This window comes from Rhyacophila brunnea, unplaced genomic scaffold, assembly GCF_057557595.1.
Source record: "Rhyacophila brunnea isolate RB1 unplaced genomic scaffold, BYU_Rbru_1.0 scaffold_3, whole genome shotgun sequence".
NCBI classification, from domain to species: Eukaryota; Metazoa; Arthropoda; class Insecta; order Trichoptera; family Rhyacophilidae; genus Rhyacophila; species Rhyacophila brunnea.
The window spans coordinates 48026741-48042705 of NW_028232965.1; the positions used below are offsets into that span (position 1 = coordinate 48026741).

Here is a 15965-nt window from a genome sequence, read left to right on the forward strand (position 1 = left end):
AGTTATGCAATATATCTTCAGTTTTGCTACCTATTATAGATGATACTCTATGCCTGTTATAATATCGGTATTGCTCATGTCTAAATCAAATATTTTGCTTGCCATCGCGTATTAAAAACAATATCTGAATATTGGATAAATAAACGAATTGGTAGATATTTAAAAATGTATACTTATTCACTGAAATGAATGTATCTTGCAAGAGACTCTCATTTTGCTTTATTCACAAGATGTTTGTTATAAATAATAGTAATTATACCGAAACCCTGCAATTTTTGTGTTTCATATAAGTATATAGATATATTGGTTTCGCTTTTTGCAGTGGACTGTAATTTGAAGATGCTGATGGATTACAGATCTAGTGGAGGGGGTTTAAACAGGATGCCAGACACTTATCTTTTATGTTGAGAGGGCTGGCGCGCGCTGGAGCTGGTTCGGTGTTCACGCACTCACGTTTTGGTAAACGGACGGTTCGAAATGTCACTGTCACGGTTTCACTTGGGTTTTAGGATAAATAATGATGACACCCACGGTGGCCGCGTGGCTTAAGCGTTGGACTATAACGCCGTGGGTCCCAGGTTCGAATCCTGGGTCTGGCAAGTACACATATTGTTTTTCAATTGGTGTGTGTCAGGGAATGGACCTAATAGGTTGAGCAAGTGGCTGACATCCATTTCTCGTAAAAAATAAAAACCTGTCAATACAAACCTCTACTCTGTGGAGGTCCATATGATCCTATTTGGATCGGATATGGTCGAAAGAAAAGAAAGAATGGTGATGGATGATAGACGCGACGTTCACTGTAACCGTATTAGATTTAGCGTAACAAAGAAAAAACAGATACGTTTAAGACGTGTCAGTCTGTGGTTAACGACGGCTTAGCTTTAACAAGCCTAGAGGCGTCCGCTGTTTTGACGTACTCGTGGTCGCCTGGTCTTCGACAATAATTGGGATTGGAGGTAGGTGGGAAGAAAGCAACCATAATTGGCCCAACCATATATGTTTCCACCTTGTACGAAAAAGCAAGGGCATGGTTATTAATATTTAAAAAAAACATAGATGTTTACATAATAGTATAAGTATCGTAATTATTTATAATAGCAATCGACTCACTTAGAATTGAGATTTCTACTAAATAAATTATTACAATTTGCCGGGACTATTTACATTAGGTACACAAATTGCTCCGCAAGAGGTCTATTACTAGCTACGTCGCTATATCTATCACAGAGGCAGCACGTGAATAATTATCATGGGTTTGATTGTAATCATAAAACATGTTTTAAAACTCTTTGCCTGCGTTGGAAAAAGAAAGCAATTTAATAAATATGTATCTACACGGCAATAATCATAATCACAAAAGTTATAGTGTAAAAGTTGGTGAATGAAAATTTTATTATATTTGGGATCACGGATCATTTCACGACTAGCCTCAAAATGGTGTATGAGCTTAATTTTGAAGTCGTTTAATTTATAAAAAAATATATGCGCGTATTTGTAATTTTATGAGGCTATGATAGGTAATATTGATATGGCCATTTAAAATATGACACACGACACCATAAAGAGTTAATATTTATTGTTATATTAGTGCAGTTGTAATGACTAATCACAATAAAATATAAAGAAAACGATCATTTTTAAGTTATTGCTATTATATAAAAATGCAAATGATTTTTTTCCCTCCATATTATAGTGAGTTTTTTTTATTGTTAAAGTTTAAAATAATAAACATGCATACTTAGGTATATAAATGAGTACACAATTAGTTTATCTTATCTAATAAATATTAGAAAGATTCCAAATAAAAAATATTCGGTAATAATATTATAATATGTTCATGTGTTTATAGTAATATTGTTTCAGTTGAAATAATAAAAATGCAAAGTATAAATTGTTCAATCAATGCGTGGTTCTAGTATGCATGTAACACATAGAGTCTTTATTTATAATAGACATCTGAAAATGAAGAGTGTCGTAACGCGGGACTGTTAGCCGGCTCGCACATCACAACTCGCCTTGTGTGCCTGACGGCCATAAATTAAAACCTTCGAGACTGCCGGCGAATGTTGCACGATCACAACCTCGCACATCTGCCTAGCGCTGCTAGCTCTAGCTCTACCAAACGCAGCGACAGTCTGGAGAGAAATGGCCGATTCGCCCGATTCTGCAGCTGTGTGCATGCGCGGAGTCGATATTGGCCGGACATCGACATGCAGGCTTTGGCCAATGCAACTAGACGAATGTCGCAGGGTCGCAGAGTTGCAGTTGCATCGGCCAATCTGCGAAGCTCTATTTGATAACGTTTGTTTCTTGGTTTACGATGACGTCACATCGACGAATTCGTCGTAAGACGCATGCGGCGAGTTCTGATGTGCGAGCCCTCTTAAGTGGATGTTGGGCATAACGCGGAAAGACCATAAAATAAACAAATTGATAATGAATCAAACAAACATACGCGATGTGATTTAAATCGTCAAACTGATGAAACGGCAATGGGCCTAAATGTTGCTCGACGAGTGGAAGGAGATACGGGTGGTCGTCATCTAGCAATATACCGACTTCAGCTAACGGAAATGGTGAATTAGCTAAAGGAAAAATATGCTACTCAGGGGAAAGATTTTAGGGAAGAGGAATAATATTTTTAATGATAAATTTTGACATCATAACTCAGCCTGCAAGTGCGCTGAGTAGCATTATGCTTTGTTTTCATAAGTGGCGAAGGGTGGACGTAGGCTGTCAAGATCTAACATAAATAGTACACACTAAACTTTGTCCAAAGGTACTGATTTATTTTCGTTGATCTAAGAATACCTATGCTATGGGCGATCCGACAAAAATAGTGCACACTGTTTTAGTCATATTTATTTGTTTTCGTTGAATTAAGAATGCCTACATATTACAGAGGTGTTAATTTTAAAATTCAACAAACCCTGCCTAAACCAAACCATAATCGACAAAATATCTATAGTTATGTATGGTTTAATGGCATACTTTTAGATACGAGTATTTTATAGATAAACGAATATTTTTTTTACTATTATCTACCATGGCTTGGATTAGACAGGATTTAATTGAATTTAAAAACTAACAAACACTATTCACACATTGTAGTCTGAGTTCAATGAAAATAAATACGTTTAACTGACAAAATTTAGTGTGCACTATTTATGTCGGATCTTAACAGCCTACCTCCACCCTTCGCCACTGGTTTTCATGCAGGGTATATTCACTAAAATTCCACTTGAATAAGATTCTAAAAGCTGAAAAAACTAGCGTAATCTTTATCAAAAGATACCGGCTGGTCAATGATGACCAGGAAAAAAGAAGGACACTTATCTTATTTATTGGATATCTAAATAATAAAATACTAATTCAAAATAATTTTCAGCAGAATCAGTCTAAACTTGTGACTACGTAAAACCCGGTTCATTATTATTTAAGCACACAATTTAATTCCATAGATAATATCTGAATACGCATCTGGTACTCAATATTTGAAACTTATTGTGCGCTGCGCATGCTACCTTCGCGAAAACTCGAGCATAAAGTTGACACAGGTACATACCTTAACTACCTGTGATAAAATAATATAAATAACAGACAAACGCGGTAAACACGATTCCAGACGGCCGAATGGTAAACGCACGATTCGCTTGTCTCTGGTCTCTACGACTTTAGCGCGTTACGGATTAATTACACACTGCGATTGTCAAGCGGTTGTAACGTAACAATTAAAATGGTTTTTAATAAATCATTATTAGAACTCATTAAAAAAGTGTAGTTATCCATAATAATTCTTGATTCCTACCAACGACACGACACTCAAATCTTGCTTACAAGATTTTCCTCCCTCATTCTGGGTCCCGAGCAGTTTTCAGTCGACCTGCATACCCTCAAAGTAGGCTCAAATCCTTGGTCTGGCAAGTATACATATTGCTTTTCAATTTGTGTATGAGTCAGAGTATGGACCTAATAGGCTGAGCAAGTGGCTGACATCCATTTCTCGTAAAAAGAAATACAACCTGTTGATACAAACCCCCACTCTACGGAGGCCCATATGATCCTATTAGGATCGGACATGGTCGGAGAGCGAGGTTTTACAAATATTTTTTTATTTTAACTGGGTTCTCAAGGAGGATTATTTTCAGACCCAGTGTGTTTGGCATACGGTGTTTTGTCCAACAAGATCCCTCATTCATAAACGCATCTGAGCAGTAAATAGTGTATAAAAAATAATCGCGCAAATATTCACCATTTTTTGTAGATAAACGAACTCGTTAAATTATTATGCCGCGAGAAAAAGTAACTACTTAACTAACGATGAAGTGATTACTTATATCTATAAAATTTCTATGTGGGGAAGTTTTTTTTTTAATTATTAATAACCTTGTCCTTAGTTTTTCGTACGAGGTTTACGATACGAGGTACGTACACCCAGGGTTTGGAAAATCACATAAATATATTGTGCCCTCATCGGGAATTAAGTCCAGAGCTCCTGGATGGAAGGCCAGCGCCTTACGTACTGCACCACGAGAGCCGCCTGTGTGTAGGGGAGGGGTTAGAAACATATACATGCACTTTTTAGGAGGAATATTGCTGAGTATAATATAATATGTATTGAGAGTCTGAGGTTATTGTGTATTATGTTGTAGAGCTTTTTGTTGTCCTTTTCTCCAAGATCCTATTCCTGTGTGGATCAAAAATCAACTTATTTAGATTATGAAGTCGATTAATCTATTTGTTATGATTTCTCGGATTTTTGTTGATGATTTCATATTTAGAGAATAAAATTAATATATTATAGTCTCATACAATGATCCGAAAGAAGAACTGTCCACGCGTAATTGACTGGTGATATAAATGACCGAATGATTATTTTTATAGTATTTTTATATTGTAATATCTTCATTGTTTTATAACTCTGAGATACCTATTCGACGAATCACCTCATTATAAAGAAACTGTTTAATGATTATTTCAGTTCATTGCGAGAAGAAAATACTACGTTTTGTAAGACTATTATCATTATTATTATAATGCAGGATTTTTCTATGTCAGCACGGTCATGTCAAATGAATCTCACAGTGTGAAATTTGCTACAAATGAAACTGATTTGAGAAGTGAATTTAATCATTATTAATTTACTAGAAAATACTACCAGGCGGCAGTTCCACTTATCAACATTATCATAGGTATTTTCCCTATCTCCCTATCTTTCATACGTTTACGTGTATGTTTTGGATCTGGTGTTTCTGACCCAATTATTTGTCTGTGAGCTGCTGCGTCAGCTTGGCATAGTCTTTGTAGAGTGTCTTCACTTTGCCGAGCACGTCATCGCTGAAATCGTTCATTTGTCAAACGGCAACGGTTGGCTGATAGTTCTTTCTCATACATAATGTTTCTATTTTTTATTGATTGTGAATATTGTGTAAGGTTTCGGTAGGTTACAGCACCCTATACATATTATAATTACCCGTAAATCTCTTGGATACACACTAATTTTACCGCATTGTAAGCATCTGTCAAACTATTATGAGAGTATCATTTGATTTCGTTCATGACCTGATAAAATAAACGGTTCCTTTTTTTTCAAATTTAGAATTTGCTTAACACATTTAATACGTCATCTCCCCTTTGCTCTCTCTTACATTTCCATATGTTTCTTTCATACGTTACAGATAATTCGAGACATAATATATATAAGGTGAATATTCATTTTCAGCAATAACCCCTACTTGTCTTGTATAGCAGAAGCAGGTTTTCTACAAATTATTTGATTTTTATTGACACAGGAAACTGCATCCATACATGTGCGATGTTAAAAACTTATTAAAATACCAGTACTCGCAACCATTCATACCTTGAGCATGATAATCGCACCAATTATATTAATGCATTTAAGATAATCCTTCACAATAGAAACACTTACGATGCACTCATTGATAACCTGATGGAAACACTAGATTTAAAATGATTGTAAAATTAATGTTAATAGTTATTTTTTCAAAGGTTGAGGATATGGCGCAAGGAACGTTTGATAAGAATCTATCTGTTTCCAGACATGCGCAGATAATAATATGTTGCAACTGCGTCTATTATTGCAGCTAGCAATAAATTTGCTGCACTATATTGCTATTGTATTGCAGTAACTGTTCCTTATTACGCATGAAAAGTAATACAAACTAATAGTTTATGAGGCACGAATTAGCGATTGAAAAACTGTCAAAACCTACATATTATTATTATACTATTTTATTATTAACTTAATTGATAATTCCTTTTGTGAAACTCCGCAAAAGGAACAGGAGAGCTTTGTGAATTAATTTTGATGTGGTATTTTGGTATTTAAGCCACTGTGGATTCGAGGAATTTTCTTTAAAAGTGGGGAAGCTTCATTAAAGCACAAAAAAGTGCTTGGTTTCGACACATTTTTTCCCATAAATAAAATAAAATTAATATATTTTGAATTATATATAGATTTAAATTCTTATCAGATATTTTAAAGATTTTTTTGTACATTTTGCCGATATTCAAACGATTTTTTAAAATACATCATAAATAAAGTTTACCTACGTCGAAATGTCTACACGCGCGTTAAGATCATTTTACTACCTACTTCAATTATAGTTTGTCAATTTATGGCTACGGTCGTATGTTGTAGCTTAACCACTGGGGAATGCCAGAAGAAATGGCGTATTTAAAAAAAATACTACCCTATTCTTAGGTCAATAATTATTATAAAGCAACCATTATTCGTAGGATGTTTATCACACTCAAATGGTCAAAGACATAGCTTATAATAAGTATCTTTAGAATTATCTTCAAATCTGTTAATCTTGCCCATTTTTTGAATAATAAAATGCCTAATTCTTGTAAAATTTGGGATCACAGAGATTATCAATATATTTTTTATCGTAAATATTTCACTATAATAATGTCGATATAAATTATACTGATGGTTTTATAAATGCGTTTAAAAAATAATAAATGTAAAAAATCTTAACACCACTGCACATTTATGTACTGAAATATGACTATATTCTAAAACATTAGAGCAAGAGGTTTAAAAGAATACTATTTTATATAATAAAAATTCTTTATGCAGTCATCAAATGTTTAAAATAAATATAAAGGATAATAAGGCTTCAAAATTATATAAAAAAATTATCTACAACGTTTAAGGTATGTCCAGGATCATGATTTGAAAATAGAACAAAAGTTTCATTTTGACCTACGCTGAGCATGTACCCCCTTAAATAAGATTTCATATACGTAAATCAAAAGGATCTCAAGTTATACACATTTATATTTTTATAAAAATTGATGTTTTTTAAAATAAATATAAAAATATTTAAACTATGAATTAGTCAAAAATCTTTATCATAAAAAATATGTAATAATAAGATCGGGTCCTTCGACAAATTCACATTTTATGACATTTTTTTACAATTATTGTAAGTTTATCTTTGACTTGAAATAAAAAATATTTTTCTTTTTAATGTTTTTAGATGTGTACGTACATATTTATTAATTAATACCAATTTTCCACGAGTTTCCTCTGGTAGGTAAAGACATCGTCTTAATTACAGTAAACATAATATGGCTATGGAATAAGTCTGTCAGATTCGTTTAATGCGTTACGTCTACCACAGTGATAAGCACATCGTGTATTATAATCAAACGTTTGGTTGTAGGTACTTAAAACATAAAACATGACTTATATACTGAAAATAATCAACATTATCATTTAAGAAATTCTATGATTGAATTACCGGTGAATTTAAAATTTAAAAGCTCATACCCAGGGCTCGAAACGGACCGGAGCGCACCGGAGCGACGTTCCTGTTCGTGAAATCGGTAGAATTATCGCTCCGTCTCGTGGAAAAAATAATTTGACCGTCTGAATTAGATAGGCCATTTATTTTTATGAAATACAGATAAAATTTGATAACTACGTAAATTTCTTCAGAAAACTGTCGAGCGTTCCGGTTCGTAAGCATTTCCATTTCGAGCGCTGCTCATACCCGTACTTATAAATGCTCAATCTTGCGAACAGAAGTGGTGATTACCCAAGTGTTTAAATTTACACAAAAAACAACCGTAGTTAAAACAACTGAGTTAATTTTTAATAAGTGTACCTAATAATGAAAACACCTGAGGTGCTCTATAATTAAAAGTAGCGTTACTTTTTATATTTTTCACTAATGAGAATAAAAAAAGCTTGAAATTTAATTTATCGAAAAATAATCATTTACTTTTGAAACATAATATCGCCCTCACTAAGAAATAAAAAAAACGGTGAGGAGAGCCTCGCAAGCCATTTCATTCGGTGTATAAAATAGAGGTTCAAGCAGTAACGTCCCTAGGCAAAGTGAGAGTTAGAATACCGTCCCCTTTTATTGTTAGTTTAAAATCATATGCAAATTCGTTAGACACCTAACTATCTTTTTTATTATATATTTTCGTCTATCTTAAACAGACAATTGCAACAAAAATGTTGAAAAAATGATATACCTACACCATATTATCATATACTGATGATTAAATTTGATTAGGCGTTTATAGCATTTTCAGGAAACCTATCATTCAGCGGTAGTTTTAGGTACTGACACGTTTGGAAATTGCGATGCGATTTTTTTCTTGTACGATAAACCGCCATGGAGTATTACAATAGGTAAAAGAATGGTTATGTTGACAGAATTTGTTATCGCTCATGAGAAAACAATACCTCCTATGCCACATGACACTAATTATACATGAGATGAAAAAATCTATATAATCTCTATAATTCCATCAAATTTATCTCGTATTTTACGTATTCTACTATTGATCTTAATAGTAAAATACAAAAAATGAAGAATTTTATGCATTAATAGTGACAATAATTTTTCATCTCGTATTTTGTGACATACTAGGTATTGTTTTCTCATGAGCGTTATGCGTCTGTTATTTTTAAACTAAGATATCGATACTCTCTAATGGAGCGACTGATTCGTCTGCTTCATGAAAGACCGACACAGCCTTAAAAAGTTGTAATATTTACATTAGTTCCTTCATTTGCCGCCTTTTATTGGGTGCCTACCTACCCCCACGGAACGTCACTGTGTATAATATGAGTATTACTTTGAAAGCGAAAGTAGCCACTGGTGTATAGTTCCATATTAATTATGTATTCCCTGCGTATATTTTTTAAATGTATATTCCGAGAATTAAATTGTCGCACTACGTTCATGTTAGTATATGACATAGTTTTATATTTCAAATGATATTAGCGACAATTGGCACAGTTAATCTTTAATCTTAGATTAAGCTTGACAGTTTAATAATTTAATTTCTACCTATATTATAAATTTTAAACAATTAAAACAGTTGATACCTACTAACAGTGTTATGCAATCTTTACCTGCAACACTTGCGAAAGTGTAGTAATTATAATAATGTTTCTATTTTATACAGAGTTGGATCAGTTTTTGATAAAAACACATGGTATCGATAATTTGTTAATCGTTTGATACTTGCCATTTTAATACATAATAATATTATATTTACATAAAATAATACAAACCTGATTCATCACGACGTACGTCAATTTGTTTGATAAATATGGCGAAACAAATTGATATTGAAAATAAAAAGTTTACTAATCTGCACTGCAAAAACAACACATAGATAGATATACATACGTATAATAATAATCGACACTATATATTAATATTCTTTATCTTAATCTCTAAATATAAATCTTTATATTAATATTCTAAACGCCACTTTGTTGATTTTTTAACTGAAATCCTATTTCGAATTATTTTATAATTGTATTAAAATCTAACACTATTGATTAGGACACTAAGCGTGTTGTTAGGTTTCGAATAGCAGCTGACTTTGTCTGCTGGATATTTTTACAAGGAGATTTTCAGTAATTCTGATCAAAAAAAGTATGTGTATTACAGATGGCAATGGATTTAAGTAGACAGACAGTTAATTATATATTGTCAAATACGTTTTATAGAATGTTATTCTTGTTGTCATAGGAAAATTATTAGAATTAGGTAGGTAATACATAGACGTCAATAGTGATTCAAATTAAATCGCATTGAAGTGATGGAATCAAGAATTTAAAATTTGGAAGACAATAAAATATGACATCTGACATCATATTATTCTATTATAACTATGGTAGATATTTAGCAGTACCGTATTATTAGATTACACAAAAAGTGCATAGTAATGGGGAATTGGATATTTTCAAAGGTTAGAATATATTGCATTCAATTAATATTTTAGTAGAAAAATGTTGTACTTACGTGATTTTGCAATACATAGGTCTGGAAAATGTATGACGTTGCATAGATCGTCGATAGAAGTCGATAATTGACTATATGTAAAATTTCTTTAAAAATATTAACTAATTAATCAAAAGATATCGTGGATGTGAATAAATCGAAGTGAAAGTGTTAGATGGTCAAAAAAAGTGGTGTTTAACCGATAAATTTTCGTGTTCCTGCAATATCATAATGTGTGAAAAATCACATACAAATGAAGCACAAATAACCATAGATCGTATTTTCCACAAATTTACTATAATATTATGCAAAGTATTAAATGTATCAATTTAATCGGATAGTATGGAGTATGGCCCCTACACCCTGAAGCGGGCTCTCAGGGCACGATGTTAGGTGGGCCTCCCAACCAATCGCAGTGTTATGTCCTACAGTTATGTCCAAGATTCCGCTACGTAAAATTAAGGGTATTCCGTGTATTTTATCATTTTTTTTATTATTTTTAAATAAATTCACTTAAATTATTAAGTTGTCGGCACTCTGCATGATATTATGAAGTACTGATCACTACCCACTTTTGTGGTAGCCAAGTAACATGTGACGCCTCGCCATGTTGGATAAAAAATAATCCAGCAAACACTAAAATAATTATAAAATAAAATCCTACACGTGAATTATCATTTAATTATATCAATCATCATAGCACATCAAATTGCATTGTAAAGCCAGTTTTTTAAATGTTAATTATATATATATCTCACTTAACTGGTTAACGCTAACGTAACCCTCCCCCCTCCAAGCCCAGGCCCCTAAGATTAGAGCCCTGTCAGAGCCCCATTATGAAGGCTATGAAATGGAGTCTTCGTCAGTGCTACGGGTACAAATAAAGTAAATATTGGATAGGTAAGTAAATTCTATACATAAAACAAACAAAACGTCTTTTAGTATAGTGATTTAATATAACAAAATAATTCCAAAGTTAAGTTTGTATCAAGATCAAAAGTAATAGTGCAAAATCATGTTCAGAGAGCACTGAAGGCTAAAAAGATGGTGGTGCATTTTATTATAATAATAATGTTATCAAAACTATCGCGCTTTGTTTCGGGACCCACGTTATTTATTACCGAAAAAAAAACAGAAAACCTTTTTTGGCGTAAGTGAAAAATAAACCAATCGTTATTTATTATAACGCTATGCGTGTAATTAGTTTTTTTACACATTAAAAACGAACTAATAGAAAAATAGTAGGGTCTATAATGTAGTGGACAAAAACGTCAAATCTGATATGCTTTTTTTATCAATGTTTTCGATGTAATAAATTTAATATGTGGCTTAAAGTTTTTCTTTTTTAAGTCAAACAACAGCGATATTTTATTTGATTGATACGAGTTTGTTTTTGAAAGTTATTATTATGATTATCTTAGTACAAAATGTTATTATTATATCCTCGTAAATTTATGCATGGATATAAAAAACCTCTTATTTAAGTATTGTGTTTGAGATAAGCGATATAATTTCGCGCTGCATTACGATATAATTTTATATTAAAAAAAGTGTGATCTATGACTGCTATTATCTTGTTAAAATAATGCTACAACCTGTTAAATAATGGCAGACCATTTTGATTTAATATTATGCACATATTTGTTTATTTATGTGTTGACAAACAATAAGTTAAGACAAAAAACACCGAGATTTTAACGTAATTCCTATTTGACTTATAGCAAACTGTGTTCGACTACGTAATCTATCATTATGTATCGATTATTAGCAGTACCTACATATAAATCTTAATCTCTCTTAAGGGCCCATATGCCCAACGTAGGTCAAAATGGAGTTTTTATGGTATTTTCAAAGCATTAGCCTGAACATTCCTTAAACGTTGTAGATAATCTATTTATATAATTTTGAAGTCTTATTATCCTTTATATTTATTTTAAACATTTGATGACTGAATAAAGTATTTTTATTAAATAAAATAGTATTCTTTTAAACCTCCTGATCTAATGTTTTAGAATATAGTCATATTTCAGTACATCCATGTGCAGTGGTGTTAGGATTTTTTACATTTATTAATTTTTAAACGTATTTATAAAACCATTAGTAAAATTTACGTTGACATTATTATAGTGAAATATTTACGATAAAAAACTATATTTATAATCTCTGAGATCCCAAATTTGACAAGAATTAGGCATTTTAATATTCAAAAAATGGGCTTGATTAACACATTTGAAGATAATTTAAAAGACACTGATTATAAGCTGTGTCTTTGACCATTCAAACGTCATAAAACATTCAACGAATATAAATTGTGTATAATAATTATTGCCCTAGAATAAGGTAATATTTTTTTGAAATACGCCATTTCCTTTTTTCACGTATTATATTATTATTCATACTATTCAAAGCATTAACTGACGTAGTAATACAATACTTGCAATTCAAGTACTCTTGTCCAATTAATGCTATGGACACTGTATTAAAAAAACAACCCATCTAATGTATAAGCACTTCATATTATATTAATAGTAGGATAATTATAAAAATGTAAAATAGGATAATTAGAACGCAACAATGGCAATGTTTTCGATCACCAAAAGGGTCGTAACCAGGATATTCATTATTTTGCTAAACTGTTAACAATGATTAAGGTTCATAATAAGTTGGTTTCACACAACTTCGGTAGATAACGTTGCATTTGGCTCTATATTGAGGTAGTAAACACTAAGTCTTATTGCTATATTTGTAACACGATCAAATAAGTCCAAGACTGTAAATAATACATCATATGTGAAAAATTTGACTTACCGGTATCTGGACGAAAGATCCATTATTGATGACAGGATAGGAATATAAAGGTACGACAGGTACGCTGCCATTTTTGAGGAAAATTGGCCCCTGGATGGGGGTCGCGGCTTGTTTCTGGCCGCCAGTCCCTGGATACGATGCTCCTGAAAACAGAATGAATATAATATTATTGAACTTTGTATTATTTTGTTCTTGCTATATACATCACCGGGTGGGGTATAAGTAGGCTTACCATAATAATTATTAAACTCTAAACAGGGACAGGAACTGGAGATAGGGCAAAGAAACAAATTTAAATAACAAACATTGTATATTATTATAAGTAGGTATGTAAAAAAGGAGAACGCAAAAGATCTGCTCCAGCAGAAATTAAAATTAATTAATTTATTGTATCTGTCGTACTTCTCGAAAAGTTGCACGTAGTGCTAAATAAGTTCAATTTGCAGTAGGTATAGTAGCGCCCGTACCGTAGACTCCCGCATGCGGCCTCGATCATCCGTCCAAATGTCTTTCATGATCGAGAAAACACGCTCCAAAGCTGCGGACTTTTCTGGTAGACACAACATGTATTGAATATTCTTTACTAGATCGGTTACATCGATGTGTTGCTCTTGAAAATGTTTGAATAATTAATCCTACTTATCAATATACCCGATTTAGGATTTGAACATATTTATATATTTTCACAACAATGAAAATTTCATGATAATATTTATTATTGCCAATCATTCATACGCGGAACAACAGGCGGGACAAAATGCCAAACCAGCCGGGACGCAGGGACCAATGAAACCGGGACAATCCCGGTCAAACCGGGATGTATGGTAAGCCTAGGTATTATAAGTGATCACCACAATGTTGAGGAAGTACCAGATTTTATTATGAGGATTTGTTGTGAATAATTTTACTTAGCATAATCACAATATAACGTCTAAAAATCTTTCAATTGAATCCGTGAACTACGACATTTTAAGCAGATACGTTACCGCTCGGCCATCGTGGGTATTATTAAAAATCAGATCAGTGATGCCTCTTTTGTTTGGTTGAAAAATATTAAGGTCCACATAGGAATATTACAAAATATTATACTGTCTTATAAAGCAGTAAGCAGTGATATGCCTAGTTAGTAGTTTTACAATATTTTTAGTCTACAAGTAATCAATGTAGCACCGTAGTCAAAAATTTTGACTTGATAATTATTTTGACATAAATTTGGCCAAAGTTATTGGGCAGGCCAATAAACACAAATTTAGAATGAATGTTATAGTACTAACAAATTATTTATGTTATGTTTCTGTAATATTATTATCGCGTACATTTTAAACGCTATGAATAAAATGGACAACGCGTAGCAGGCAACCATCTTCAGTACTGACAACTGAAATATTTGATTTTTACTTTAATTCATAAAATCACTTTAATGATAGATATACCTACTAGAAAAAACCACATTTGAAAAAAAAATACGATGCTCGACGGGATTTGAACTCATATATCCACTGGTATCACGCAAATATGCTTTAACCGATAATTAAGGTTATGAAATATATAGATATTTTTTTGTTCTATTACCAAATTTGATTAAAGTTGTAGCATGTGCGAATATTCGTAGAGCTCCTAACACGGTTGGGAATCACTGCATTAGACGATAATATAACTTTAAATTTACAATGACATAATCTCGAAGTCTCAGAGCAACTGTATACTGAACTTCGATAACATAATATGTATGCGACGGATACTGGGTGTGTGGTGATCTCACATTAGTAGTAACGAGCTGCGTACCATGCAGCCTCTAATCACGCTGAGAGTGAAGAGGTGGTCGACTACGTGGTGCGGATGCCAGAAGAGAACCCCAACCTGGCTTGCCTGTTCTTCAAACCAGCCGTATTCCTGGATCTGGAATGACGCATGACTGGCGAGCAACAGGGATTCTTAGAGGCGTCGTGTGGTGTCCATATGCACCAGCTAAGGGGCGGACATGGACGAAGAAGAATCTTTTAACTGGATTGATTGATTATATAGATGTAATTCAATTATAAAATAATATTAAATTGAAAAATAAATGTTTTGTCATAATTATTATTACTTAACTATTTCAAGATTAACAGGTATCGAAAATAAAATTATGTATTTAACTATAAAAGTAATTTATTAATTTGTATGTCGATATTATAAGCAATAAATTTAATTATCAATAAAATCATGACTCATAAACTGAATTAAAATTATTTTATCGTTTGGAACTACATTTATATTTTTTACCTTTGAACTAGTTCGGCTGCTAATTAAATAAATCACATTGAGTTTTGATTTATGTGTTATTTGCCGTTTGAAAAATATACCTACTTCTAAAAAGACTATGTAAGACCTCGCACACACGAGACTTACTTGACATACCAAATAAAGTCGCCGAACGTCGCAGGTTATGTGTAAAGTGTAAGTACGATATTTAGCCATTGAATTAATGTTTTGCTTTCGCGACGAAATACAAACAATTAATAATAATTTCGTATAAAAAGGTTTTACTTAAATGTTTTTATACAATTAAAGAATAATTTTATTGTTACTGAATAGCTATAATAGTTAGAGCAAATGAATAGGCACCGACCGTTTTCCGTAGAAACCCCTGTTAACGCGATATCTCTACCTCCCAGAGGCACCTAGCGGAAAAATACGAAGCTTGCAATTTGCGACATTTTTTTGATAATTTACAATCTAAACTGTATTAATTAATAAATATGTATCTGGAAACATATGAGTAAAAAGGATTTCAAGTTATTACCTACACATTTATATTTTTATAAAAATTGATGTTTTTTTAAATTAATATTAAAACTATGAATTAGACAAAAATCTCTTCGATACATT

At 32.3% G+C, this 15965-nt stretch overlaps 1 protein-coding gene across 1 annotated transcript in view; it reads right to left on the minus strand.

The window, feature by feature from the left end:
- Positions 1 to 15965, minus strand: part of spz3 (Spaetzle domain-containing protein 3) — an 84331-nt gene that overhangs the window by 54497 nt on the left and 13869 nt on the right. The window contains exon 2 of the mRNA XM_085952990.1: positions 13095 to 13222. Within this exon, the coding sequence (XP_085809116.1) occupies positions 13095 to 13222 (128 nt within the window). The remainder of the gene's footprint in view (positions 1 to 13094; positions 13223 to 15965) is intronic.